The sequence below is a fragment of the Camelus dromedarius genome, chromosome 1 (genome assembly GCF_036321535.1).
Source record: "Camelus dromedarius isolate mCamDro1 chromosome 1, mCamDro1.pat, whole genome shotgun sequence".
NCBI classification, from domain to species: Eukaryota; Metazoa; Chordata; class Mammalia; order Artiodactyla; family Camelidae; genus Camelus; species Camelus dromedarius.
Genome location: NC_087436.1, coordinates 37,011,644 through 37,034,050, shown reverse-complemented (window position 1 = coordinate 37,034,050; position 22,407 = coordinate 37,011,644). Strand labels below are relative to the sequence as shown.

General features: G+C 33.6%; 1 protein-coding gene across 1 annotated transcript in view; it reads right to left on the bottom strand.

The window, feature by feature from the left end:
* The window catches only part of BBS7 (Bardet-Biedl syndrome 7), a 35,290-nt gene extending 14,825 nt beyond the window's left edge, over window positions 1-20,465 (bottom strand). The window contains exons 1-11 of the mRNA XM_031466611.2: window positions 20,276-20,465; window positions 18,685-18,750; window positions 14,247-14,309; window positions 12,675-12,850; window positions 10,169-10,355; window positions 8,644-8,716; window positions 8,117-8,233; window positions 6,291-6,421; window positions 3,392-3,476; window positions 2,549-2,651; window positions 724-916 (exon numbers count right to left, since the gene is read on the bottom strand). Of these exons, the coding sequence (XP_031322471.1) occupies window positions 724-916; window positions 2,549-2,651; window positions 3,392-3,476; window positions 6,291-6,421; window positions 8,117-8,233; window positions 8,644-8,716; window positions 10,169-10,355; window positions 12,675-12,850; window positions 14,247-14,309; window positions 18,685-18,750; window positions 20,276-20,311 (1,230 nt within the window). The 5' untranslated portion in view covers window positions 20,312-20,465. The remainder of the gene's footprint in view (window positions 1-723; window positions 917-2,548; window positions 2,652-3,391; window positions 3,477-6,290; window positions 6,422-8,116; window positions 8,234-8,643; window positions 8,717-10,168; window positions 10,356-12,674; window positions 12,851-14,246; window positions 14,310-18,684; window positions 18,751-20,275) is intronic.
* Window positions 20,466-22,407: the final 1,942 nt, after the last annotated feature.

Sequence of the window (22,407 nt, the reverse complement as noted above, 5' to 3'; positions counted from 1 at the left end):
GCTCCTAGAATTGTTTGATGCAGCAGTTCTTGAGATAGCATTACTTAAGAGAAACTTCTGCCTTTAAGTTTTAATTAATAATCTGATCTCTCCCTCACATCTTTTAAAACTTCGTCTTCATCTTCCTCTTTATTCTTTTCTCATTTTCTGATGAGTTTTCCATCTTGCTTGCCTTTCATTCATCCTACTATTATCCTTTTCCACTCCCTGAATCTCTTCTATTTAAAGAAAAATTAATTAAATATATTGACAAATGATTTTATACATTATTATCCCTAAATTTTACCATTTGATATTATCTGCTTTACCTACTGACCTTCCTAGAAACTGATGATTAATAAGCAGGCTGTACTGTAAGCTATTATTTTAGTATTTTGAGCTGAAAAATGGGTTCAAATAAGGATAATAAATACTGGAGTCTTCTAAGCTACATCTCTGTTAAGATTCTCCTAAAGGTTAGCCAAAGAACAAAATCCTTAATGTCCTTTTTGAGTCTTTCTGAAACTTAAGTCCATTAGTCTTTTGTTTAGTACATATAGGATAAATAAAAAGTAAAGCTACAATGTAAATAATCTATGTGCAAACTGATTATCTAATGGAAGATTAAGATAAACACCCAAATCATGATCTAAAACTAAAAGTGTTTCAATAATAATTAATGTATATGACTGGTAAGCAAAACAGATCTAGTCATAAAACAAAGAAATTAGACATTTTGCTTACCTGTATTAAGACATTATCTATTGCTGTCTGCACCTCTAAAATAAGGCTGTAACTCGCATCATCTTTATTTAATGTAAACTTGTCATTGACACTAAATGAAGGTACTGCTGATTTTGCTTTGCTTGAGTGAGAAGACTGTTGATATTTCTCTCTTTCCTGTAGTACCTTATATTGCAGATGTTCCAACTCACTCCTAAAAGAAAATATGCACAATTTTGTCACCTATAAGTATAAACACTGACATCCTTAGAATGTTTACAAAAATTTGAGACATTTACTTCTGCAAAATGGATTTTTATTAATTGAGTTAGAACTATGACACTAATAGTAACAAAATTTTGGCATGACTAATCAAATGATTTCTCATTATCTCTAATCTAAAAATTAAAACATCTACTCAGCCTCATACCAGCAATATTAATAAAGAGTTATAAGAATCAAGGCAGGCTGCAAATACTCAGTTCTAACATACAAATCTGGTTACAGTTACATATAGTACTAATCAGAAGAGAACTGACTGTATGGGAGAGGAACTATCAGATTTTATGAGAAGAAACAAAATGTGTGCCATCAGTAAACATGTACCTTTCAGTAAGACATTTTAGAGAAAGACAAAATGAGGAGGCTGCAGAGTATGAATATTTGGGGGACCAGAAGGATAATCACAAGCCAGTGGTACAGCTGAAGTTCTACCAAGTGTTGGAGAGGATTTTGCTGAGATTAAACTGTACAGACATTGCTTAGGGTTGATCCAGTTAAGGGGAAAGGCCTTATGCAAATGAAGCAAATAGTAACTGAGGTAGAACAAATGAGGCTTAGCCAGCCACAGCTTAGGGAGAAAAGCCTGGGAAGGAGCTTGGAAGGGATCTGTGTGATGAACAAAGGAAAAGATTCATTCACCTAAGAAATGTTTACTGAGTGACTTTATATGTACCTATGATCTGGTTGCTGAATGAACAAAACAGACATAAGCTTCTCTTGAGCATACATTCCAGTGGAATCAGGAGGGCGCTGACCTGGTTCTAAATATGAGGTATTTTACTGAGGATGTGAGATAGTAGTCATGTCTCTACTTGCATTCCTTCCTGCATGAACATTAGAGCTTTCTCTCCTGGTGGCTTTGGCGAACTGGCTTGTGGTGAACTTCTTGTGTACCTTTAGTGAACTAGTACTTATGGCATTTTGCTGCCTTAAAAACTTCTGTAGCCCTCAACTACCACCAAAAAAGATCAGCTCTCACTCCCTCAAGAGGTTGGCAAGGGCTGAAGTAGGGAGAACAGTCATTAAAAGTTTCAGCAACTCCCATTTCTTCATTGTATGAAGCAATTTTACTAGAGGCTGGGGTCCCTTTGCACAGGACTTGTCAAACTGAACAGGCCATGAAAGCAATCCCTGCATCAAAGGGAGTCAACATTACTCATCTCCAGTAGGAATACTTATAAGCAAAAGTTATAGATTCAGAAGGGTTCACAGGAGCAGTGAACATCAGAATTAATGAGGAACAGAGCCAGCTGTGTTGGTTTCTTTCTAATGTCTAAGAAAAAAAAACTACAACCATCTATAATAAACAAATGAAAAAATTAATTCTTGCTCTAAGAAAAAGTCAAGATAGAATAAAACATACAAAAAGTGTATTCTAACTCCAAACCATTAATCACCACTTACTGCTCATTTACTCAAACTGATTAATTTTCACTTAAAAAGGTGATAAACTAATTGTATAATTCCTTCCAGTAAAATATACTGCATCTATAAGTAAGAAAAAAAAAACAATCACACACTTCATGAAATGAAAAAAATAAAGCAAACAAAAATCCAAAACTACCGTAAAGAAGAAATTTTATTCTGCATCTCCTGATTAATTTTTAGTTCTTCTCCTGGTCCACTTTCCTTATGAATAGGCTCCGTTGTCAGACCTGTAACCCAGCCTGCAGAGAGGAATTACAGTCGTGCACTATTAAGTGTTGCTAGTGTTAAAAGAAACCCAATATACATGCCCGTTTGTCCACCAACATCAGCTCACTTAGTCTTGGACTTACTCCTTTTCAAAACACAAAACATAAAAGAAATCAAGCTGGAAGATACTCAAACCACAAAAAAGTTACTTAAGCATTTTGGATACTATTTTTGTTTTGTCTGAAATACTATATAATAAATACTATGATAAAGAAAATCTTTCACTTCTTAATTTACAGTTTTAGTTTTCAAGTATAGAGTAAGTCAACATATTCTAGCAAATGAAAAAATAGCTGATGAATAATAATTGCCTTTCAAAAATTATTTTCATGGAAAGAAACTCTCATATAACTATTGTGGAAATACAAAAATGACTTACTCAAAAGCAAGCAAGCTTTTGTAAGAAATATACACAGTAATAAAACACAGATTTCAGGAAATACTTCTTTTTAAGCCAAAGGATATCATTTTATTTTCAAAGATACTAGAGATATACTATGCATTCTTAAAAAGCATTATTCAAATATTAACTGTTATATAAATCAATACACCCACTTCTACTGTCATTTTTTAACCAATAAAGCTTTTAATGCTGTAGGTAGGAATGACTTACTAATAAACTTTTAAAAATTAATCATCAAAAGCAATTATTAAATTTATATTTTTTATTATTAATTCTTTCTTCAAGTACCTTAATTACCATTTACCTTACCTGAATATGTGGACACCACGATTTCATCATAGCCATCTTTCCCTACACAACCACCCTGGATAGATGTGACACTTTCAGACAATGTCTAAAATAAATTTAAGATCAAGTATGTCATCAATAAAATTGCACAGATATGTTAAAATAAGCCACAAAACTTATTTTCCTGTCTGCCAAGATTCAACATATATTTTTTGAATATTTATTATGTGCAGACACTGATATTGGAAAGGTAAAAATCCTGCACAAATGGCAGAAAATTCCAGTGCTTTTTAATTCGGTGAAAGAAGATTGAAAATGATTTGTACATCTGTGTACCACTTGGCTACAGTAGTCAACTACTAGTCATTTTTTAAAAAATTACATAGTCTAGTCATTTGTTTAAAAAATTACATAAGCAAAACTCTCAGTACATTTAGTTTATTATCTGAATTCCACAGACCACCTCTCATGTGTTTTCTCCAAATAGTTTTTTAGAAGAATAAAGATAATAGCTTATATGGAACGTTTAGGGAATTTGCTACTATGGAGAAAAACCAACTTTTTCAGATGGAAATGGAAAAACAAATTCTTCTTTAACAGTTGGAAATTTTATATTGCTCCTTTTTCTCCCTGAACTTTTATTTTCATTCCACTTCCCCCATATACATTTATCTTAATGTAATGTACTCATATGCTTGAAATTCTTTTACACTTCTCTGCAACCAAGACAAAACAAACTGAATTTTTTTAATCTTCTGTGACTACAAAGCTCTAAGCATTAGAAATTTCTATCATTATAATTATTAGAATTTCACAATTGATCAAGAGTTTTAGTAAATAATAATTAACCACAAAAACAAAATTCTATAGGAAATACATCTCATGAGTGGGACTTTTTTCCCTTCCAAATTATTCATGTATCACAAGTGAGTATTCTTATATATTGCGAGTCAGTTCAATTCCTATTTTTAATTTTCATAGATGCAAGCACTAATCGACCTTAGTCCCATAAAGATATTGATGAAAATAAAAGAAATTTTGTTGTAGAAAGTTCACTTGATTGTTTAAATATCTCCCAAGTCATAACCTAAAATCACCAAATCTACCACCAAAAATGTTTTTAATGATATACCATCTGACATCTGATTATGTCCTCCTCCTATTTATTGAAAACAAAACACTGGAAACCATCTGACTACAGATGGATGTTTTATCCAATCAACACAGTCACACATATTCTCAGTTTCTGAGTGGTTTATCAAGTAACTATTGTAACTTTTACTCTTTTACTCACTTAGAAGTATCTTATTTAGCCTAATGTACTCAGAAAAAGTTACAAAAATTAAAAAACTGCTATTTTTTTTTGCCAATGCAACATTTTAGTGAAATTCATTTTTCTTATGTACTTTAAGTACCTTTTTGCAGAAGTATTTTGTAAAAGATTTAGCTAATTCAACTTATATTTTAAAAAAACAGTCATATAAGCATAAAACAGGAGATCCTAGACAATATAGTACAGATATGGTTCACAGAAGTAATATCACAGAATACCAATTAGGGGAATTCACCAAAAGAAGGCCTTGGCCATTGCTCAAAATATTGGTGAATGAATATATATTTAAAAGTTTAAGTTAAAATATGATGTTTAAGGTAGGTATATATTGTCTTTTTATGATTTGCCCCTTAACTTTTTTAATTAACCAACTGTCAGTCCAGACTGTGTCAGATAAGAGAACTTCTCCTCATTAGGAAAACTATAAAGAGTGATATAATGAATCAAGATGAGGCAGCATATTTGAAGCCTTAACAAAACCTGAAAGTGGTACCTCTATCATCATACTAACAGAAAAGTGGGAAGATAGGAATTCTTAGTGTCTCACCCAGCAGAGGAGGGGACATGCTATGTCATTACTGAGGTTTGGACTACAAGTCAAAGAGGAGATGTGGGGTCTAAACAGGAACCTCCTCAGGGGTCGATAAGAAAAAAACAGGAGATTATCAACATAGGATTATTATACACTTTTAAGCCTAAACTATTATTGGCATCATTAGCAAGGTGACTTTTTATACCAAGGTAAATTGAACAAATATGAAATAAATCTAGGAAGTAAATTGTATAATGTCTTTAATCCCCATATTATCAATATAACAATATTTTTATGCACCAAAACATCTGTATTTACTGATCTGCAGTAAAAGTTGGTACTGGAAGGAACCACTAATTAAGAAATTAGACAAAGAAAGAAAAGTTGATACTGAGTTGTGGCTTGTTGTTAAACAGCCTCAATATATCACACATTGAAGCAGGATAGGGAAACCCTGGACTGGAGAATACCACTTTACGAAAATGGAAAATTCAATATATACAAGAATGCTTCTCCATGTGACTTTGTACCTGGGGATAAACAAGCTTAATTACACTTAAAATATGTGAACTAAAAATTACTCTTATCTAGTATTTATTCATTTACAGTGGACCTTGGGTGGCTAGAAGGAAATTGCTCTTTTCCCTTTCCACTTAAGAATATTTTTAATGTTGTCTTACAATATGAAATTTATTCCTAAAACCTTATTGCTTTAAAACAACACAGTCTCATTTACGTTACCCCAACATATAAATGTTACTCCTGTAGTCTATTATGTATTATAGAAACTTAGGCAAAATATTTAATACTTTGGAAATACAATATTTAGAAACCAAATGAAGAAGCGATTTATTATTTAGCCTGAGGGCAACACTCTATTACTCACACATAAGAGTAGCCTAGAGAAGAGTTTGATAATATCAAAGCAGTAATCCTGTCAAAGCCAAACACAAAATTTTAATACATTTCATCTATTAAAACACAAACTATCATAGTCATCTCTATAATTATTTAATGAATAACAAGCATATACTCTTTTTAAAAAATGAACTTACTTGATCAAATCGTAGAACAGGCTCATTCGTATTATCAAAACTATACACCTCCACCATTCCATCATCTCTTCCAACAAGTAAATCTTTAACCCCATCACCCACAATGTCAAAGCTGTCAACACATAAAATACCTTTAAAAAAGATAAGTGATATGTTATTAATAAAACTAACATTGTAGCAAGTATATACCAAGTATGAATGAAAAAAATATATATGCCAAACCAGAATAGGAAAATAAACAAATAAACAAAACTTTGAGCATAATCAGGGGTCCTCTTTTCCATCCACATTCAGCCATTTCCAAGGCTTTAAATATAAATCTACTACATGGTAATGGCCCCTAACTTTACATCTTCAGCTCTGGCTTCTCCCCAGAGCTCCAGACTCATATATCCAAGTCCTTCTTCAGCTTCTTTTTTTAAACATCCATTTGCATCTCAAACTTCCCATGCCCCATACAAAATTCTTTATTCTTTAACCACACCCCATCAGTAAGGCTGCATCTGTAACTATCGCTGCCTCAAACAAAATTCTTTATTTTTCATCACACCCCATCAATTATGCTCCTTCCCCAGTCTCCTCTCAGTATGATACCACCCAGTCGCTCAGGCCAAAAGTCTAGACTGCATCTCTGATTCTTCTCTTTTTCTCACTTTCCATTTCAAACCCATTAGCAAGTTTTATCAGCTCTACCTCCAAAAAAAGAAATCACCTCTTACTTTCTATTTCCAATTATCATTAGCCTAGTCCAGGCTATTGGTTTCTCTGGTCTAGACGAGGGTAAATTAAAATAACTGTAATAGTAACTTTCCAACTAAACTCCATGCCTCCAGTTTTGACCTGTTTTCCCCCAAATCCACTCTCTATGGAGTGTTTTTGTTTGTTTCTTGATTTTGTAAATTAGGTCATGTCATACCCCACTTACAATTCTCCAATGATTTCCCACTGTACTTAGATTAAAATTCAAATCCTTTTCCAAGGTTTACAAGGACCTACATGATTTGGCTTTACTCTACCTCTGATTTCATGGCACAGTAATGCCCTGAGACACACTGATCTTCCTACTGCTCCTCAGCTGAATCAAGTTTACTTCTGTCTCAACTCCTCTGCCTTTATTTTTTCCTCTTCCTTGACATTCTTTTCCCCTAAATCTCCTACACTACTCACTCATTTCCTTATAAAGCAGATCTCAACTCAAAATTTACCTCTTGTAAGACACCTTCCATGATCCCTCAGTCTATAAGTAGCCTTCCTTCTTCCACCCATCACTCTCAAACATATTACTCTGTTAAATTTTCTTCAGGTGACTAATTGAAGCTATCCTATTTATTCATTTGTTTATCCTCTCTCTCCCATAAAAAGTATTTGTTGAAGGAATAAAGGAACACATGAATAAATATGCTGTACCTATAAGTAGCCATCTCACCACCTACCAAGTCAGATATAAATTCCCCTTAGAAAGGTATAAATTCCTTAGAAAACAGGACTACTCCCTGACCCACGGTACTTCTTTGCCTCATACCAAGTACTCCCAAATTCCAATTAATTAACTCCCTACACCAAACAATGAAAAACAGATTTGAGCATAGACTGATGTTACAGATGGAAATCAGTCTATAAATTACTGTTAGCATTTCTTACTTTAAAACATTATACCCAAAGTATGGTAGGCCTGTTAAATAAACAAATAGTAAATAAACCTGAGGTGGCTCTGTAAGTTGCTAAATCTGCTATAAATATTAATAAATAAAACAAAATGAAAACTATAATTTAGGATACTTTATTTAATAATCACTGAAATTTCAGAATCTACATGAAGAACATACCTCCCCTCTTCTTCTCATTTCGAATTTCCCACTTGTGTAATGGTCTAGAAGCAGTGATTTGAATAAGCCCAAGTTTTCCATCTGATGTTCCAAACAAAAGGTCTTCTCCAGAGTCACCTAGTTATAATTAAAATCAATATATAACAGTTATCCCATAACTCATAATATCTCTTTAAAATTAAAACATTTTCATATATATTAACTTTCATGGAAAAATTTCACTTAAAAATACTAAAAGACAGATTTTAATTAATTGAATTAATTTGGAAGGATGGTCATACATTCAGAGAATTTTATGATCATAAGAGATAAGATCTCTCCTCATCAACTAATTTTAAGATGAGGAAACTGAAAATTAAAGTTCAATAACTCATTACTGTTAGTTACTGGCAAGTTAGAAGACAACTATCTCTTTCTACAATTTCCCGTTTTCACTTAATATATAAATGACTAAAAATCTGAAATATCTAGACTTAAATAATATAACTCTCTTCCTATTAGATTATGAAAAATGAAACTCTGATTACCGCCATTTCCATTGTGCAGTGCTAAAACAGTAGGTGGGCCAGGAACTTCAATTTCATACATCACATCGGATCCCTGAAGAACAAGTATTTTAAAACTAAAACAGAATACAAACTTAAAATAATATAGGAACTCATTGATAACATCAATATTTATATAAAGAACCCTAGAATAAAACTACTGAAAAAAAATTAGGTTATGAATATCAACTTGGATTTGTTAGCAATTTTGCATATGTTAACTCATTTTATAATAATACATGTGTGTATATACACATATATAGATAAAGTAAAAAGATCAAGGAAAGAAACATTAAAAATATTCTCCACTTTCAATACTTTTTCTTTTAAGTACTTTGTTTACCTGAAAACTTGGTACTGGTAAATCTCCCTATCAAATGTTTCCGTGAACAAGCTGTTTCTTTAGTCCTCTCTAACTTGAGAGCTTTACTTAGAGCACATTCAAACAGACCCAGAATTAATTCCTAAGGAAAATTCTGGCCTTGCCTTGGGTATTTCCAAAACCCACTCCAGTAAGAGGCAGAATGACCTGCTATTTGGATAAGTAAACAAGTTAAATTCTTTTATTTGTCTTTTCTTCCATTTTGCTGCTTATAATCCTTTCATTTAGTGTATGGTATTTGTGAAGCTGTCAAAGAATAAGGCAGAAATCATCAATTCACATGGAAAAAATATCTATGATAAATCATTCAATGAAAAAATATTCATAAAATTATAATAAATATAGTATATTATTATTGTTTAAAAATGTTAAACATACAAGGGGAGAGTGGCATAGCCAATTGGTAGAATGTGTGCTTAGCATTCACAAGGTCTTTCACAATCCTCAGTACCTCCATTAAAAAAATAAATACTTAAATAAATAAACCTAATTACCTCCCCCTCCAAATTCACAGATATTTACATCTAACTATATAAACACAAAAGAATACACACAAAACTGTTTAAAAAAGGTTACCTTTGGGGCAACAGATTGCCCACAAAGGTAGATGGGGAGTAGGGGAGAAGCGTGCAGGGCAGAGGAAAGACTTACACTTTTTACTTTCCACAAATCCTTAGTGATTTTTTTTTTTTTTACAATAAGCATATGGATCTCTTCCTATTAAACAAAGCAGAATCCTAGAATGCAGCCAGATCAATCTGTAATTGAATGAGAGCTAGCTCCTATTAAAAGTCTTACTCAAACAATTCGTATTTGGGAGCACAAGCTTAGGGGAGAAATCAATCATTCATGCTGCTAGAGTGAAATTTGAACATTACTTTAATTTCCCATAGAGAAAAAAACACTTCATAGAATCACTGGATTTTTCCTTCTATAAAAGGGCTAATGCCGAGAAATGGCTCTCTGACTATGAAGTTCCAAATAGTGAGATAGCTTGTTGTGGCACAGAATAACCATCTAGACTTTATTCAATTGCACTGTCATCATCCTAATGATGTTCTGATTGTTCATCAATATTCATTTACTTAAATTATGAAAAATTATAAAAAAAAAAATAACAGCAACCTGTAAAACTCTAAGCACTCTGTCCTGGCAGGCCAACACAGGAACATCACGAAGTACTCTTTCCACTGGAAGGCAGATGACGTCATTGATTTTGTCCCCAGAAAGGTAATAATGTTGGTCTTTGCAATCACAATAATGGTTATAGATGTAACTTGCACTGAGAAAAAGGTCTGAGCCAGATATGTGCCTAAGAATATTAAAGTAATTTAAGATATCCACATTTTAAAAAATAAGCATAGGAAACTCCTGAATTATTTTCAGAGATAAAAATAAAAGTTTATTTATATACAGTTTACTATCATTCTACCACAAACTCAGAGAACAGTTTGTTTTTCATTTTCACCCACTTAATTTCTAGCCCTTTAGTATAACACTGATTTTGAAAGCTGAAAATGAGAATCTTAATGCCTCAAGCTTCTAAAAAACTGAGCTCAGGAAAACTGAAAACAAAGACAAGATTATAATTTAATTGTCTGTATCTGAAGGCAATCTATCAAAAAGTAACTTTTTTGAATGTGTACTCTGTGCCAAGCACTGTGCTAAGTGATTTACATGTATTATCTCAATCCTCAGAACTCTATAAACCAGGGACCATTATTAGCCCTTTTTAAGGGTAATGATAGTGTTAAGTAACATTCTTTCCTAATGGCATACAACTAGTAGATAGTAGAGCAGAATGCAACTCAGATAGTTTTTTACTCTACAGTTTCTTACTAACACACTAAACAGCCTGAAAAAGGCTATTTGAAGTTAATCTACTTGAAACTAAATAATAAATATTGGAAAATGATTTCATTAGAATTTTAATTTGAAAAAAGAAGTAAGTTCATTTCAAATTATATTTAACAAAATTTAAATAATAGTCATAACTATGTTCTAATTCTTAGAATAAATCAAGTTTTCACTGGGGGACCTGAAATATTTTGACAAAAATTATATACTAGTATATTATCTTTCACTTCTAGATAACTTTCACCATGTGATCATAAAGAGAAGAATATTATTTGAAGGTTTCACCTATTTCTCCATCTCTAAGGTCTATTTAAATTTTTTGATACAATTATTCCTTATCCTATAATGATCCTCACTGATTTTATCTTCTTTAATTATTATTTAAGTGGCTTCACTTTGTGGCTCTGCATATGATTTCAGCAATCCTCTTAATATCATTTTTATCAACTTGAAATTCTGTATCTTTTTCAAGATTTGAAATCCATATGTATTTTATATGCATTATATTATTCAAAGCACTACTTGGCAATCACTATTGCTGACAAGAGTATAGAAACATTAGGCAGGGAAGGATTCATGAGTGGTAATCAGTTTTATAAGCAGTCAGTGTTCTTATTGAATATTTTCAAGTTATAATCTTGTTTTCCCATGCAACCTTATAAATGTGGAGATTCAGATAATAAATTTTTAAAAATTAAGTGAAGAAACTTTCCTCTCCCACTCAAGTAAAAACATTTAAGAAACTAGCAAAGAGGCTATTGGCTGGGAAACTCCTTATCTTCCTCACACCTCAGCCCACATTCATTTCTGAATGTAGAGGTATGCCAATAATTAATTAGTTTGGTTTTAGTATTTCACAATTATCACTGGCCATGTCTATCTAGAAAAGCATTTCAAAAGAATGACATTCTTGTTAAACTACTGAATTGCTTCCACTTACCATTAATTCTTATCCAATCTCACCAAAGCAAAATTTTACAGCCCAGATACCAGGATGCATGCTATCTATGCATTATATAAAATTACACAAGACAGCTATGAATTGCACTGAACTCTGAACTGAATCAGCAGTTTCCAAATTAAGGTCTGGCTACTTATACAACACGGCTGCATAGGATTCAGATGAAGAACTTTTTCCTTTTAACCCACTCCTAATACTTCTGATTCTGCAGGTATGAGGTGGGACGAGGAATCTACTGTTTTAAGCTTCCACAGTATTCTCCAAAGTAGCAGGATTGAAGAACAGTGGATTAGATAAACTTTAAAGCCCCTCCCAGCTCTCCATGATTAAAAAACTAAAATTTTAATTGCAAAATTTCACATATCAGGGAGCCATTTAGGGAGCTATTTTTCACTTAGAGTCTTACCTGACTCATCTGAAATTATATTTTTTTGATAGTCACTAACTTTTATGGCCAGCCTTTTAACAAAATGATAGTACCTCAAAACCAGAACTACCAGAGACAGCAAAGCAATGGAAACCTAAATATCTGGAGATTTCTTTCACTTCTTTTACACTCTGATCATGAATCATAACTGGACCAACTAGTCAAAACTGAATCTATAAATACTATGAAAGTCTTAAAAAGGAAACAACATATCAACAACGAATTGATTTTTGTATTGATTCTAGGTCAAATTTAATTTCTGCCTAATAAAGTACCTTTAATTATTTCCTAGATAACCTATTAAGATATGATACTTAATCAGATGTCTGCCACCTATCCAAAATATTTTAAGTGGACATGTAAAAACAAAAAGAGAATAAACATACATAGCTTTAATGCTTTCAGTGAGGTTTGTTTCAAAAGAGAGGAACTGTTTTCCTCTCTTTGTGAAGCCTCTAATCTCAGATCCTGCAGCAATAAAAATTTTCTCCTGGGGTGTGTTAAGAACCCCTCCTAGTTCCAGCCTTGCAATCTTCTGCCCAGGTAAAGTCTTGAACACTGTCTGCAAAAATCATTGGGGAAAAAATTAGGTACATAAATTTATTGCAAGCATTTTCCTTTACTATAAAAAATTCTGTGATTTTAAACCTACAAAATATTATAGTTCTACAATAAGGAACACCTTTAAGTGCAAATGTATTTACTTTAGAGGTCCTCTGGGGTTTTTTTGCTAAACATCTTCAAACTTTGTAATGTTTATTCCCACACATATTTCAATGACATCATTAAAATCTAAACTCTTGCAATTCAAAAGTATGGCCCACTCAGTAGCAGCATTAATATCACTCACCTTATCAGAAATGCAGGCTTTCAGGCCCAACCTCAGATCTACTGAATAAGAATCTGCATTTTAACAAGATTCCCCAGCTGGTTCCAATGGACTTGTTTTTACACTTCAGTCATCTTTTTAAAACTCATCTCTCCTGGTTGCCTTACAATGTTATAAATTTTGATAGTACAAATGAAGGACTACAGAATTTCCTGAAAACCTGAGTGTATAACTTAATACCTCTCTATTTAATTGGAAATAACATTTGCATTATTTATTTCTTCCTGGTTGTTTTCTATTTTATTATTGACATCAGTTTCTTCCCTTCCCCCCCACCCCCATTGACTTCATCTACAGAGAATAAAATATCTGGAAAAATATACAAATAATGAAAACACTCAGTTTCTGATAGTTTTTACCCTCTTCATCTTTTTACAAATTCCATATAATGCATAATGAATATAAGAATTCACATTTCAGACCAATCACTTGTAAATTATGATCTGTGAATATGATGATGTAATAACCACTTCCTTGATTAGGCTCCATTAAGTGGCAACGTGATGTGACAGTCACTTCCATGTTACATTATATTACATAAGACTCCATCTTAGCAGACTGGACAGATTTTCCTGTTGACTTAAAGTAAGTCACCTCGTTGTAAGTGTGCCTGTGAGAAGACCACATGACAAGGAACTGTGGGGGCCTCAAAGTGCCGAAAGCAGTCCCTAGCTTACAGACAGCAATAAAATGGGGACCTCAGTATAACAACAATAAAGAACTGAATTCTTCCAACAACCCTGTGGGCTTAGAACAGGACACTGAGCTCCAGAAAGGAGTAGAGCCTGCTGACATCTACACTGCAGCCACATGAGGCCTCCAGTCTAGACTCCTGCCCCTGTGAGATAATAAATGTATGTCCTTTTAAGCCTCTAAGTTTGAGGCAATTTGTTACACAGCATAGAAAATGAATACATTGCGGTAGGCTGTCACAGGTGTTTTGCAAATGGCTAACAAATGACTCTTATGCGGCCTGCAGCCTCATACTTCATATAACCACTTCCCTCATAACCCATTTTATATTATGCCTTAGAAAAATTTTACAGGAGTGTTCAAAAGCTACACATACCACTGCTTCTCCCTTCTTCATGCCAAAGCACATAATTACTCCATCATGATCTCCAACAACCACCTGTAAAAGAGTTAATAAAATCTAAAATTACAATTATTATGCCCTGATAACTTATATGGGGAAAGCAACATTTGCAATATGTAAATTATGATTTTAAAAGTAGAGATCAGAAAATCTAGTAAAGATATCCCCACAAAAAAATAATCCTCCAAAGAATTATAAGAAAGGGTCAAAAAGGCGGCTATGAAAAGCTGTTATGGAAGTAGCTGGCCTTCCGTTCTGTTCCTCCAGGTTAAACAGAGCAAAAGAATCAGGACAGAAATGGAAAGGAGGTCATTTTTTTCCCCTTTAACTGGAGCATAAGAACGTTTTAAGATTAACTTTCAAAACAGATTATCAAAGTAATGTTGTGACTGACCTACTTGATATTTTAAAAACCTTTTTATGGAAAAATTTTAACATATGCAAAAGTAGACAGAATATTATAATGAATTACCATGTATCCATCACCTATCACTCAGCTTCAATAATTATCAACATGCGGCCAATGAATTATTTTGAATTAAATACAGAGGGAGATTTTGACACCTCTCTCTCAGAAATTGATAATCAAGCAAACAAAAGATAAGGATATAGATTAGAAAAACGATTACCTTTGATCTTATATATATATATATATATACACACACACACATATATACATTGTGTGTATACTATGTATACAGTATGTATATGTATCTAATACACATATACACACACACACACATATGTAAATATGTATATATGTGTGGGGGATTACAAATCCCTTCATGTATTTGATGAAAGCTGGGACTTTCTTCCCAGAACAATGAACATTAGTAAATAATTATGCACATATTTTCAGAAGATTTACAGACCTTTAGTATTGCCAGAATTTTTTTTTCAGATGAAAAATACATAGGAATAGTTAAAGTTTTGAAATTTTTGATAATACACTTCTCCAATAATTTGTAAATAAACAGTAATCTATTACAGGGATTCCCAAAGTGTGGTTCCTGGACTCCTGGGGTCAATAAGAACCTTCTAGGGAATCTTTCAGGTCAAAACCATTCTAAGTAAGTCTTTATTTTCCTTTTTCCCTAGGTTGATATTTGTGATACTGGTGCAGAAGCAATGGTAAAATTGCTAGTATATGGCAAGAGTCAAAGCAATGACAAACTATAATCACTGTAATCTTCATCACCATTTGAGAGTACAGAAAAAAATTCCATCTAGTTTCATGTAATATGTCCTTAATGAAGCAATAAAAATTATTAATCTTATTAAATTCTGATGCTTGAGTACATCTCTTTTTAACATTTAGTGCGAGAAAATAGAAAGTATGCACAAAGCACCTTTGCTGTGTACAGGAGAGCACCTGTGTGATTGTTTGAGTTACAGGCTGAACTGTGTACTTTTTTTCAAGAAACACCATTTTTAAGAATGAAAGTACAACAGACAGTGATTAACAACCAGTAATAACAAGTTGTTATTAACACTTGGGTATTTGGTAGACTTTTTTTAAACTGAAGGAAGTGATCTTCTCATTTCAAAGGAATATGTTTCCAAAGATAAAAGTTGAGCTTTCAAGTAAAAATCAGTATCTGCCACCATAAGCTTGACAGCTATGTGATACTCAACAACTTTTCTGATGAGATTAGTAGTGATATCAACAAATGTGATTTGTTTGATGTTCTATAATAAAACATGTCAACATTTACAGGATGCTATAAATCATGTATGGTTTTAAAAGATCCATTCAAAGTACCAAACAGACCAAAAGTATTTCAATATACCACAATACAAAAAGCTAATCAATACGGTTTTAGATTCCACATTGTTTAAGAAACTAATGTTTAAGAAACTACTACTTATCAAGCTCAGGTGTCGTATCAAATATGAAGAGCCAAAATTTATATGGAATTGCTATTTAAATACTCCTCTCTATTTTCTTTTTTAAAAATACTTTTAATTGAACTATAGTCGATTTACAATGTTGTGTTAAGTTCTGGTGCTCCCTATTTTCAACTACGTATCTATGTAAACTGGATTTTCTTCATATACTTCAACCAAAACAACATACAGAAACAGGCTGAATGTAGAAAACAGACATGAGAAGCCAAGTGCCTCTGCTTAATGCCAGAATAAAAAATTTGCAAAAATGTAACACAATGCAACCATTCTCATTAAATTCTCTCTGTTTTTGAAAATAGTTACTTTTCATTAAAATGTTATTTATGTAAACATGCAATGTGTTTATTTTTTAATGAAATGGTAAATATTTTAGACATTTTTTGGTTTTAATTTTAATATAGTAAGCATTGATAGATATAACCTACGATCCTCAGTAATTTAACACCATATACAAAAATAACTCAAAATGGATTAAAGACCTAAACGTAAGACCAGATACCATAAAACTCCTAGAGGAAAACATAGGCAGAACACTCTTTGACGTAAATCATAGCAGTATTTATTTGGCTCTGTCTCCTAAAAAGCAAAGGAAGTAAAAGCAAAAGTAAATAAATAGGACCTAATCAAACTGAAAGAGTTTTTGCACAGCAAAGGAAACCATCAATAAGGCAAAAAGACCAGCTATTGAATGGAAGAAAATATTTGCAAATGATATGACCAATAGGGGTTAATATCCAAAATATATAAATAGCTCATAGAACTCATCAAAAAAGCAAACAACCCAATGAAAAAAATGGGCAGAAGAACTGAACAGACATTTTTCCAAAGAAGAAAATGCCGATAGCACATGAAAAGATGCTCAACATCACTAATCATTAGGAAAATGTAAATTAAAACCACAATAGGATGTCATCTCACATCTCTCAGAATGACTATCATCAAAAAGAGCACAAATAACAAATGTTGACAAGAATGTGGAGAATAGGGAACCCTCGTACACTGCTGGTAGGAATGAAAATTTGTGCAGCCACTGTGGAAAACAGTATAGAAGTTTCTCAAAAAACTACCATACAATCCAGCAATTCCACTCCTGGGTAAATATCCAAAAGAAACAAAAATGCAAATTCAAAAAGATACATGCACCCCAATGTTCATAGCAGCATTATTTACAATTGCCAAGATATGGAAGCAACCTAAGTGTCCATCAACAAATGAATGTATAAAGAAGATGTGGTATACACACAATGGAATACAACTCAGCCAGAAAAAAGAATGATATTTGCCATCTGCAACAACATGGATAGACTTAGAGGGTATTATGCTAAGTGAAAAAAAAAACCATAAAAAATAAAACAAACTAATGAATATAACAAAAAAGGAGACTCACAGATATAGAGAACAAACTAGTGGTTACCAGTATGGAGAGGGAAAGTGGGAGGGGCAATATGGAAGCAGGCGATTAAGAGGTACAAACTATTATGCATAAAATAAGCTACTATGATACACTGTAGAACATAGGGAATATAGACCATATTTTATAATAACTATAAATGGAGTATAACCTTAAAAATTGTGAATTGCTATATTTTACCTTATATAATATTATCTAACTTCCACTTATATAATATTGTACACCAACTATACTTCAATTTTAAAAATTAAATAAATAAATAAATAAACTGATCTTTAAAAAAAAAATGTAAAAGAGTCTTGAGACCAAAAGTTTGAGAAGTGTTGATTTAGCAGACTGAATACAATAAATGACAGTCAAAAATCTGTTGATTTATTTTGATAAAATGTCAATTTATAGGAATACTATATTTATTTTGCAGCTATTAAAACAATCCTATTAGTCTACTAAGAAATTATAATTATCTTATGGAAATCATAGGATTAATGTTTCTATAAAAATAATCAATATTGTTAGTTAAATATATAATGTTTCTATAAAAATAATCAATATTGTTAGTTAAATATAATGTTTAACATCAAAATACTTAATTATTTTTAAAATACAATAAAGTTTTTAAAAAGCATTTTCTCTACAGACTCTTGCGTTTTATATTTCTTTTTTCATATACCACAACCTGGTACACATAAGTACACACAGGATAAATTATTACCAGAAAAATGGAAGATGGTTTTCAATGAGTTTGCTTACACTATTTACTAATTGTACATAATTTACAATGACCTTTAATGAAAAAGAACATGAAAATGAATATACGTATGTCTATGTATGACTGAAACATATGCTGTACACCAGAAATTGACACATTGTAACTGACTATACTTCAATAAAAATTTTTTTAAACAAAAAATTATAATGCCCAAGAAAATTGCTGTCTGTAATGTTCCTAATATTCAAACCTCTATTCAAATTAAAAGAATTCATTTCCATTTTATTCTTGGAATTAAAAACAAATAACTTATCAATAAAGAAGGAAGTATAAAACTCTCCTCTGTCAGAGCTAAGGAGATATGGAGAAGTCAGTATCTCTACCTTTTGTGTAGCTCTACATCTTGAGGCAGGAAGTAGCTTCATAGTCTTCTGAGAGGTCACTCCCACCTAAGGAAACAAACCAGCCACCTAGTGAAAGTCTTCTGATACATCAGAGATTAAAAGGACCAGCAGATTCTAATCATAGTAATCCTTATTTTTATTGTAATTACTTATGATATGAAATAATTATCATCAGCAATGAACTTATTTTCTAATGAAATATGCCACAGAAGTCAGAATATAGGAAACAACCAAAAACAGTAAAATTCATACTATGAAGTTGTCAAGCCAAAAATAATTATGTGACATTACTGGCAAGATACTTCACACACATAAAAATATTTTTAGAAGCCTTCTTTTACAACTTCAGACAGTTGTTAAAGAGTTTTTGTAAAGTAATTAAAAATCTTTGGAAATAGATTTGTTATTATTAAAAATGCAACACAGAAGATTTTTGCTAAAATACCAAACATGCAGATGACAATGACATTCAGTCTAACTGATGATGAAGATTATTTTACAAATATGGTTTATTCAGCAGGGAACTATCACTAGTGGTGCACAGTTAGGGGAGGAGGCTGGGACCAAAGGGAGAGAAACTGTAGAAAACAACAGATCATGAAATAATTTACATATAATATAGATCTATCTTTTTATTCTGTATTCTAGGGAGTAGTATTAAAGTTTAAACTAATCTGTTTAGATTTCTATCTTTGAAACTCAATCTAGCAAGCGATCTGAGAAAGGTGAAGCTGGAGGCTAGGACCCCAATTAGGAAGCTATTTCAATTATCCAAGCAATAGAAGATGAGGATTGAACCGCGGATAACGGAGATGGAGGGAGAAAATGGGACAGATTCAAGAGATATTCAGGAGATAAAAGCAGCAATATGTGGGGACCAGTTAGATATGGAAGACATTAAGATGGGAAGTACCTAGCAAAACTCTGAAGGAACGTAACCTGGCAAACATTTGTACTATTAGTCAAAGCAGAATTACTGAAAAAGGAGGAGCTGGAGGAGAGAAAGTCTCGGGCTGAAGTACTGAAAGGCAGGGTGGTGTAACAGAATGAACACCAGCTCTGGAGTCAGAGACTTTGCTTCAAACAGGAACAACAGCGACATTTTTCACTATTATGCACGTTACCTTCTCTGAGCCCTTCTGAGAATTTTTATGAGGATTAAATATATTTATATATGTTAAGCTCTTAGAATAAACTAGGTGCTACAAAATGGTTGTCATTGCTTTTATGATCTATGATGATATAATTTTATTATGGTAATAATACCGTAATACAGGAGAACGGCCCTGGGGAGGAACCCGGGATCGCGTCAGGACACTCGGAGCATCTTCAGGACCTGGCAGACGCCAGCACCGCGGGGGCCCGTGCCGCTTCTTTCCAGGTCCCAGTGGACTGTCACCAACGAGGCAGAATTGCCCGTGAGGAAGGCGTCGTGGGGGCGACACCCAGACCCGCTCCTTCCCCGCCGCTTCGGCTCCGGGAGACCCAACAGACGGCGGTGGAAGGATGGAATCCTCTCAGGGAGCGGGGCTCACCCCGCGCAGCGCCCGCCTCAACCCCTCAGGTTTACCTGTAAATAATCCGCTCGGTTTAAATTCAGGTCCATGACGGCGGCACGGACGCGCTGGGGAGCGTCACGCCGGGACAGGTGGGACAGAGGCTACCGGACGCCAGGCCTCTGAAGGGAAACGACTCGCGTCCCCTCTAAGGGGCAACGCCAGGTACGGCAGCCTCGGCTCGCGGGGATGCAAGGGCGGAGCGTCAGGGCAGCGGCGTCCTGCGTGACGTCAGTACGTCCCTTCGAGTGGGCTCCGGACGGAAATGAAGCACCGCCCCCTCCCAGCAGACAGCCCATTGACTTAACCCGCTCCAATGAGAGGCGGAGACGAACGGAGGGCGTGGCCCAGGAGACTCGAGATGGATGGTTTCCAGGGAGACGGGAGACGCAGTCTTCGCTCCACCCCTACTGCAGGCCTAAACCGCACCTCTAAGTCTTTCTGTGTAAAGTCTGAAGGTGAGTCCCAATCCTGTGTAGATTCTAACGTGATTCACCGGCACTGGAAAGGGTCCCACACAAGTATTTGGTTTCACCTCCGTAGGAGTTAGCTTTACAGCAGCAATTCTCAAACTTTTGGCCTTAGGACTCCTTTACAATTGAGAACCCAAAGACCTTTTATGAGTTACCATATGATAAATTAAAACTACATTTTAAAAAATATAGTAAAAAAAACTTACTACATAAATATTTTAATGAAAAATAACTATTTTCCAAAATAAAAGTAAAAAGACTAGCTTTGTTTGCAAATCTATTTACTGTCCACCTGAATAGTAAACAGGGGAGTCACAGATCTACTTCTGCATACAACCTATTGGTACATGTTGTTTTTTGGTTTTGTTTTTTAAGTATATGAAGAAAATATGGTCCAAACTTAACAAGTGGTAGTTTTTGGAAAGTTAGTTGCAGTGTTGAATATGGCTCCATTATACAACACCTCCAAAAGTCCATTTGTTAATATAATCACAAATTCCATCAGAAAACTTTTGAAGTATTGGAAAGCTGTCACAAATTTCTTCAAAACACCAATTTGTGCCTAAAAGCTCAAATTTTAACCGCTGGCAACAAATGTTAGTTGTTTGCCTTGAAATGATAGTCTCTCTTCTTGAATTCACAAGGAAGTGTATGCCAAGTACCCAAGTCTGAATAATCATAATTTGTCAGTCATGCTTTCAAAAAAAAAAGTGTTTTGTGAAAAAAGCAGCAAGTTCAGCTAGCAACTCAAATAATCATGCAAGTGTTTTTCCTTGGAACAACTAATGTACTTCCATACTCAGTAGAAATGTTTTATGCATAATTCCTATGTCACCACACAGAATATTAAAAAAGATATGTACTCAAGTATAGATTTAAAATGAACAATTTTCACTGCTTCATAAAGGACATTTTTACATGAAGCTTTGTTTCCTGCCAATGTGTGGCATGAAGAATAAGATGACAACTACAGTTTGAAGCCACTGCATTGATTCACACTCAAATGGCAACACAGTGAAAAAGGCAAATAACATCTTCTGAGGCTAAAATAACTCCATATTGAAATAAACAACAATGCCTGAAGATGGATTAGCAGTATAGCAATTTGGAGAAAATATCAATTTAGACTCAACAAAAATACAAATAAATTTTAAAAATAAAGCCATAGGGGAGATAGGATAAAACAGAATTGTTATAGCATTTTACGGAATTTAGGGGGTTGGAAGGTGTATTAGTTAGATAGGGCCACCACAATAAACTACCACAAACTGAGTAGCTTAAACAACAGAAATTAATTTTCTTATAGGATCTCACAGGCTAGGAGAACAAAATCAAGGTGTCAGTAATGAACCAAACCAATCCTCTGAGGCATCTCTCCTTGGCTTATAGATGGCCATCTTCATACTGTGTCTTCATATGTTCTTCCCCCTGTGTTAGTCTGTGTCCTAATCTCCTTGTCTAATGACACCAGTCATGTCGGATAAAGGCCCACCCTAGTAACCTAATTTTAACCCTAGTAACCTAATTATCTCTTTAAACGTCCTATCTCCAAATACAGTCACATTATGGGGTACTGGTGGTTAGGACTTCAATATATGGATTTAGGAGGGAACACAATTCAGCCATTAACAGAAAAGAATTTGTCTGATCTTAAAAGAGAATAGAAGAAACCA